This window comes from Sinocyclocheilus anshuiensis, unplaced genomic scaffold (assembly GCF_001515605.1).
Source record: "Sinocyclocheilus anshuiensis isolate Anshui unplaced genomic scaffold, SAMN03320099.WGS_v1.1 scaffold199, whole genome shotgun sequence".
NCBI lineage: Eukaryota > Metazoa > Chordata > Actinopteri > Cypriniformes > Cyprinidae > Sinocyclocheilus > Sinocyclocheilus anshuiensis.
The window spans coordinates 1,874,478-1,882,777 of record NW_015552582.1 but is presented as its reverse complement, the minus strand read 5'-3'; the positions used below and the strand labels follow the sequence as shown (position 1 = coordinate 1,882,777).

Here is an 8,300-nt window from a genome sequence, read left to right as displayed (position 1 = left end):
TACACCAGCATCCCAGCGTCAAAACATACCTAACCAGCATATGCTGTTTTTTTCAACAGGGTTACAGCTTATTTTCGTTTAATTATTTGCAAGACGAATTACTGGTAATAGTCCGATTACTAATATGGTTACTGGGAAACAGGTTAGCTAGGGTTGCACGTAGCAGCAGCATATTATGTAGGTGTTTAGCAAGTATTAATATAAGCTGCAAAAGAATAGGTGGTAAAGACGCGCACATCACCAGCGTCACCGCTTGGCAAGTTTCGGTACCAGGGATGCAAACTTGTCACCTTTCGGTGAAATTCGCCGTTTTGAATTCAAAATGTGTCATTTGTGTGATTCCTGTAGATCCGTGAATGTTTAAAATTGTTTGGGGTGGGCTTTTACAGTTCCAGACAGTAGTATCAACTCAATTCTGTACCCAGTCGAAGTCACCCGCTTTCAAACAATCCTGTGTGTTTTTGTGCGCGCGCTTTGGTTTCAAATGACAAAACCAAAAGTTTCTATTTACAACGTGTTTTGCAGCGTTGAGTTTTGTAGCCAATCATAGGCATCTCTGTTGAAAGTGGCCAATCACTCAAGCCTAATCTTGTGGCATTGGGGCCACCATGTAGCCTAACTAATTAGATAAGAAAGAGGGAATGAATGTACTGTAAAGTCATATTTCCAGATATTAATGTAAGTATGGTGAGAAAATAACTGGCTTTGATAAGATTCTATAGTAAATGCACATGTAGCACATTACAAATGCAAAATACATTTGTGCCCTGCAAAGCCACAAAATCAAGAACTTGGTGTTAATAGATTTTTAAATTTTTTCTGGAGATGTATGCAGCCTGTTGCACACTATTTTAAATTCTAAACTTAATATTCTTACGACATGAACAAAAACCACCCAGCAAGACAAGTCACAAAGAAATGTAATGTTGAAATTGAAAAAAGACAAAGGTAGGCTACAACTACACAGCCCATGAAACTTTGCAAATGATGTAATCGAATACATAATAACCACATAGTATAAAACTGTTGTTTTATGAACATCTATTATAAGTAGCCTATAAATGCAACATTTTTGTATTACTGTATTATTTCTATGGTTGATTCCTCTAGATTTCAGGTACTTTCTGTTTTTTTATACATCAAATTAGTTAGAAATTAATCTAATTTCTAGAAATTAGAAATCAATCTACAGTCTACAGCAGGGGTGCCCAAACTCTGTCCTGGGAAGTCTGATGAAACACAGTTTGCATTCTGTGCATGAGATTTTTTATTTCCATTTTATTTTATTTTATTTTTTATCTTAAATGTAATTTTAAAATAATTGAATTATAATAATTTCAGACATCATAGATTGAAATATTATCTGAACACACCCATGCAATGGATTTACATCACCAGTTAAAGTTTAGACCTAGGCCTACTTATTTTTCTTTTTTTTTTAACCATTTTCCATATATTAGTACGCTAAACGTGGAAAATGGAACAAAAATCCCACATAAAGTAGAGAAGAATAGAACAAAATATCCACAATATAATAGAACAATGTTATCCCAAAAAATGGAAGTATATGTAGCAACCAAAAAATCAAAAGAAATTAAAACTTATACCAGGGGTGCCCAAACTCGGTCCTGGAGGGCCGGTGTACTGAAGAGTTTAGCTCCAACCCCAATCAGACACACCTGAACCAACTAATCAAGCTCTTACTAGACATACTAGAAACTTTGTGGCAGGTGTGTTGAGGCAAGTTGGATCTAAACTCTGCAGGACACTGGCCCTCCAGGACTGAGTTTGGGCACCCTTGGTCTACAGCCTCTGAATATAAATATTTCACTACCACATTCGATGCACTAGATGGCGCTCATTCTACATAACTTCAGTGGTTTGCACAGATCAAATCCAGTCGGAAAACCGATTCCGAAATCAAGCAATTAATGCGTTTTTTTTTTATTATTATTATTCTAAAAATTGCCTAAAGGTGGATGTTTTCATAGCTAACAGATATATTTTATCAACATCATTGACAACACGTGTTTTTATTGTTTAACAGTGTTTATATCCTACTGCTGATGCCAAAGTGCATGCCCAATGTGTAATTGGACATCTTTGTCATTAAGGTTCGATAGCTCAGACCCCCTCTTTTACACTCATAGCCTCAAATAGGTACACATTTTTGTTATTGTCCCTTCTTTGAACCGTTTACTATCACATAATACTTACTACTTATCGTAAATTAATTTGACTGAATATTTACCTTGTCTCACACACGGTTTGTGTGTGTATCCATGACTTTTTTTTCTTTTGTACTTCTGCTGTGTACACATCACCTGTGTTTCGCTGTGTGCTTTTTGTCTGGTTCCTGTAAACTCAAGGGCCCTATCATACACCAGGCGCAATGCGGCGCCTGGCGTGACGCAAGTGTTCTTTTTGCTAGTTTCAGCCCGACGCAGTTGTGCTGGTCTGAAAACAAGGTGTGTTCAGGCGCATTGTTGGAGCGTTGCTATTTTGTGGCAACTGAAATAGACTGTGCCATTGACCAACAAAAACCTGGTCTAAAGTCAGCCTATAGGCGGGCGCACAACGCGCGTACACTTTGCTTAGGCTATCGCACAACGCGCGTACACTTTGCTTAGGCTATTAGACACACACAGGGGTGCGTAGCACACAAACATTTTTAAAAACGAAAAATTAAAGGATTAAAATGTAAAAGATTATTATTGTGTATGCTTCTTCCCTCCTTTTATAGCAATCAGTCTGCTCTTACAATCTATTTAGTATGATAGTGATTTCACCTGAATAGTACTCATTCACACTTTCACATGTGCTGCTGATATGATTAGTCAATTAATGTTAGCTGGTCATTTTGTGTCAGGATCAAAAAAACTGTGAAATTTGTTTTTTTGTGAAAAGTTAATTTTTTGGCTAATGAAGCTTTTAGCAATTATTTAAAATGCATCTGATCACTTTACACAATAATCTAGAAACAATGTGAACAAACAACACAAACTTTGCAAAACACAAAATTTATGTCACTGCCAAAACTTTTGGCCACGACTGTACATGTCATAAAGGATAGTCAGTCTTTGCATGTATCAGAATTACGTGCATGAGCAGATCCATTCCCTCACTAGAGAAGAGTTCAGTTTTTTCCGCTTGCAAATTCCGCCATGTAGGCCCCATGGCGTGAGCGCAACTGGCTTTTAAAGGGAAGGGGAGATGAGACTGATTGGTTTATGGCACGTTAAGCCCAAAACACACCCATTTACTCATTAGGAGAATAGGGACAACCCTTTTAGACCATGCACCGGGCGCGCCGACCATTTTTCCCCTCCTTAAACTAGCAAAAGTGGATTCGGACACACCCTAACTGCAATTGCGCTGTGCGCTTTAGACCATGCGCTTAGATCATTAAAATAAGGCCCCAATAGTCTAAGACTGGTTTCTCGGTGTTTAAACACAATTAGGCGCAATATTAATAACATATATACTTATGTTCCAAAGTGTTTTATTTTTTTTACATTAATACTTTTTATTCAGCACGGATGCAATAAATTGATCAAAAGGTGCAGTAAAGACATTTACATTGTTACAAAAAAAAACATTTTTTTTTAAATAGTTTCCATTTGAATTTTCTAATTATTAAATAATCCTGAAAGAAATCTGTTATTTTAAGCTGTAACATTTCACATTATTATTGTTTTAATTTATTTTTGATCAAATAAACACAGATTAGCTTAAGAGTCTTCTTTCAAAAACATTAAAATGTTATATATATATATATATATATCAGTTGTAAATGTATATCAGTTGTATCAGTTTACCTCATGAAAAATACTTGTGCACACCTTATGTGCTAATGAGAGTGTTAGTTTAATATATTATCTATATACATGCATTTATGTATGTATGTGTACATGTAGGACCACGTGTGTGGTCTTGAGTTTGATGGACTGCACACATGGTGCAACTGTGTGGTCTGCAGTGGTGATGTAAAAATGGCATTGACGCAAGTATGAACATGAGAGGCCTTTGTGAAAACATGGTGCTCATGTGTGATTGACATCAGGGTGTACAGTTACCATTAGAAGAGGCTCTGTATCAGGGTGAAAATGACTCAAAATATGACAGTTTATATAAAAATATAATATTTTATTTAAAACTACAAAAGTGAAAACTTTTTGGTCACACTTCTCAATACATTATTGGACAAACTGTAAGAAGAACAGTCAAGTTAGCACATTAAGCTAATTTTAAACATGGTGAAGCAAGAAAATAAGCAAGACATCAAATGCTTTGAATTTAAATTAACTTAAGCTGTACAAAATATGTACATTATTTACAGCTTTCAAAAAATAGATACTGTAATAAAAATAGAATGAAGCTACAATTCATCCAGTCTTTTTGACAGGGTTACTGACGCTCTCCCATCAGGAGGGGCCAGACAGTCGAAGTCAAACACTCAGTGCTATATTAACCTTCATAGTTCCTGGCCAAACTTCATGTCTCGTTTCAGCTCAATCAAAATCTGAGCTGACAAAATCAACTAAATATAAGAGCACATCAGTTTCTCTCTGTCTCTTTCTTCTGCCTTCTCTCGGCTTGGTGAAGCGATTAGCTTCTAGGGTTAAAAGCTGCCTTCCGTTTTCTTACTATTTTTCTCTCAGAATCTGAATCTGCCCACCACAGTTTAGGGGAGGGGCTTGGCGTCATCTGCCAATCAGTGACATTGGGCGTCACAGAGTCGGACTATAGTGCAGTATTGTTTTTTAGGGGGCGTCCGAACAGAGCCCAGTCATTTTACAATCCCCACCTCCTAGCCTTTGACATCCACCATGACAAATGAATACACATACAGCATATAAATCCAGAGTCCACGTACAAGATACAGACACATACATGCAAAAAAATGTCAAATGAAAGCAACAAACCATAAAAAGACAAACAAGTACTTTGTGCTGAGATATGAGATGGATATCTGTTCGATTCAAGTGGACAGTCACTGCATGGAACTCTTTGGCATTGCTGTCACTGTCTCTTTACGCCATGTCACCGACCATCTTCTTGTAATACATGGACTCAAAGATGTCGTACTCCTCGGGGCAGTTGTAGTGGCATGCGCAGGTCTTGATGAACATCATCTGCTTCTTCATGACTTGGCCGTCTGGGCACTTGAACTCCATGGGCAAGGTGGCGGTTCTGTGAGGTGTGCAGCAGCGACCATCCGTGCAAACGCCACAGAACTTGGGCCGGAAAGACTTGGTAGTGGTGCAGCCAGAAATCTCAAACTTCATGGGTTTGGAGACACGTGGTGTGCGGATACACTTCTTCCCTTTCTGTAAAAGCATAAAATGAAAAGTTGGCCATCAAGTTCTGTGACGTCATCATCATGCATCAGTTGAACCAAGAGTGAGCTGTGCTGTGATTGGTTTGTAAGGTAGGTTGCTGCTTACCCTGATTTTCTCCTCCAGGTGTGACTCGCAAGGGCGGACCATACAGAGGCGGGACTGCTTCTCAAGACTGCACTCGCGGTTGTCATTGGTGACACGGGTAGAGATTCCCAAGCCGCAGGTCTTTGAGCATGCGCTCCATTCTGTGGTCTGAACCAGGCAGTTGTCTCTCATCATGGAGGGATCGGGCCCGTATGTCTCCTCCTCTCTGTAAGCTACAAAGCAAGACAAGACCTTTACTCAACACATTCCTTACAGCTGCATGATGTCATCCTAATGTTCATATCATTACATCATTGCACCGGAATTCATTCCAACCTCCTTAATGGAGACCATTACTGTGTCTGAATATGTATGACTCATTTAATCACCACTTTGACAATTCTGACTCGGAGAACAGTTGAGATCAAAGAATGCTCACCTGCCAAAACTGATCCCACAAAGGTATTCTGGTGAGGGGTGTCGCACACCCACTCCTCACAGCACTTCCCTGGGACCTTCACCCTGCGGGGCATCGGGCAGTCAGGGCTGGGGAGCCTGATGTCCATTCCACAGAGGGGCACGCAACCTACGGCGCCGTCTAGACACGTGCACTGGTATTTACAACTGCTCTGGAAGGACTCTCCGCTGCGGTACACCATCCCACCAAACACGCAAGTGGCACCTTCTCTTGCTGTGGGATGGGGACAGAAGGTGGTTTACAACTCTGTCTCAACTCAACAACTATAGATTCAGCGTCTGAATGCCAACAGTCAAGATCCTTACCTGTGCAGACCCCAATACGACGGTTGCTTGGGGAACCATAGTCACAGTAAAGGCCTTTGTGGGGGTCGCAAATGTCTCGCTCCGTGCAAAGTTCGCCCAGTTGCTTGGCACACACTCGGCAGCACCCACAGGTGTCCGGCACCAGGCTCACACCGGGCGAACACTGGGGTGGTACATCAGGGCATTGGCATTGTCCACTGCACTCCTGAGCCATAGCCTGAGGAATATAACACATGCTCTTGTAAGACTTTGTACATTTGCTCAACACTGACCTTAAAAAATATCTTTCAAAGGGTTAAAATGAGGCATTTTTTGAGCTGTTTGTGTCTGGCAAAAGATTAAAGTTATAACCTGATCTTGCTAGTCATTAATAGTCTGGATCTCTACATGCATTTAAACATGATAGTGGTCTCTTTCTCATAATAGTGCATTAAAAGGACTTACCCATCCACAGAAAGTCAGGCACAGCAGAGCAAGCACTCTTAGATTCATTCCAGAAAACATGATGACCTTTTCTTTCCAATCTCTTAAAAAAGAATCTTTTTTTTTTTGGATCGTATAATGTCTTGCAGCTGTAACGCAGTCTTCTCTTCAGATTTGATCAAGGTGATCTCGTTGTGTATTCTTTGAATCCAGTTCCTCCTGATCGTGTCGAGTGAAAGCTAGAGTTTAGCTTCGGTATGAAGTTTTGGCTGAGCAGTGTCAAGCGACTGTTGCTTCTCTCTGGAGGACTTGGAGTGTTCTGATTCTCCAGCAGCAGCTGAGCTTCCTTTATACACACCACGCTGTGGTGGACTGCCTCCACCTCAATGGAGCGCTGGATAAACATGGGCATTCCTGGCATTCTTTCCTAGTTTCCTGCCCCCCCTCCACTCTCCACTCCCCTCCCCCCGTCCACTAGACCTGCACCCACTGCTATCCGACATTCCTGGGCTGTCACACAGCAAAATAAAAGTGCAGTCTTTGCATTACCTTGCAGTGCTTAGTGGTAGTTTAAGCAATTTGTCTTAGAGATAGATGTGTGCATGTTTTTCAGATTTAATAAGGCTAGCTTTTGGCCTTTAGTGCCTTGTTCTCTAAATAACTGTGTGGTGATTGACAGTTGATGATAATGACTGTTAGTTTATAAGTGGCCAATATGCAGTTAAAGGACGGTTCACCCTTAAATGAACATCATTGTTTAAGTCTGGTAATTACTTACTCAACTTTGTCTTTCCAAATCTGCAAATCTGACTTTTTTTTCTGAGAAACATAAAAGAAGGCATATGTAAATATATGTAATATATTTATTTTTTATTTTTGTCTATACAATGAAAGTCAGTTGTGTCCTATGTTGTTTTGGACACCACTGACTTTCATTATAAAAGCAGTTATATATATATATATATATTTTTTTTTTGGTTCCACAGAAGAACAAATGAAGGTGAGTAAGTTTTGTGACAGTTTTAATTTCTTGGTGGATTATTTAATTTAACGTACATATGTAAGTATGCTTTTAAAAAAATGCTAAACATATGTTGAAAATATTTATTCTTAATTCTTTGTGATGTATTACTATTATTAGACTTGCATAATGCACTTTTTTCACATCTTACATAAGTTTTCTTGTAGCTCTAGAACTCTGTCTGGATTCTGAGCAGTTGCTTTAATCACTGTTTTTCTGTAATTGTATACTTTCACCTGGCCAATAACGTTTAGTGTAACGCTGTGATTTACAGTACAGGTGCAGTACGATTCTATTTTGCTCCTTCAGACAGCAGACAGAAGGGCAGCAGGAAAGTGGCTAGACTGTAGCATTTGTATAAACATTTTTTTAAACAACAACAAAAAAAAGAAGGATCCCCAAGACTCCCCTCCTCACTCTTATGAAAGGGAGCACTGCCTCTTGCCAGCCGGTGAATCGGAAATGAAAAACTCCCAGAGAAGAAAGGGAGGTGAAGGAATGTTATCCCCTTGCCAGCAGACATACTGTTACTACATGCACACAGTCTCAGAGGAAGACTTGCCTTATATGGGAATCTTCACTCTAGGCTCTCTTGTTGCCCTCCTCCTCCTTCTCCTCCTCCTCATTCTCTTGTCCACACACTCTTT

At 39.7% G+C, this 8,300-nt stretch overlaps 1 protein-coding gene across 1 annotated transcript; it reads right to left on the bottom strand.

Annotated features, from left to right (window-relative positions):
• Positions 1-4,170: 4,170 nt before the first annotated feature.
• Positions 4,171-7,397, bottom strand: LOC107665402 (connective tissue growth factor-like). The gene is made up of 5 exons (XM_016456276.1): positions 6,654-7,397; positions 6,210-6,426; positions 5,866-6,117; positions 5,448-5,659; positions 4,171-5,330 (listed from the first exon to the last, which is right to left on the bottom strand). Exons 1-5 carry the CDS (start codon positions 6,711-6,713, stop codon positions 5,034-5,036), a joined length of 1,038 nt encoding a protein of 345 aa, XP_016311762.1. The 5' UTR covers positions 6,714-7,397; the 3' UTR covers positions 4,171-5,033.
• Between the last annotated feature and the right edge of the window lie 903 nt (positions 7,398-8,300).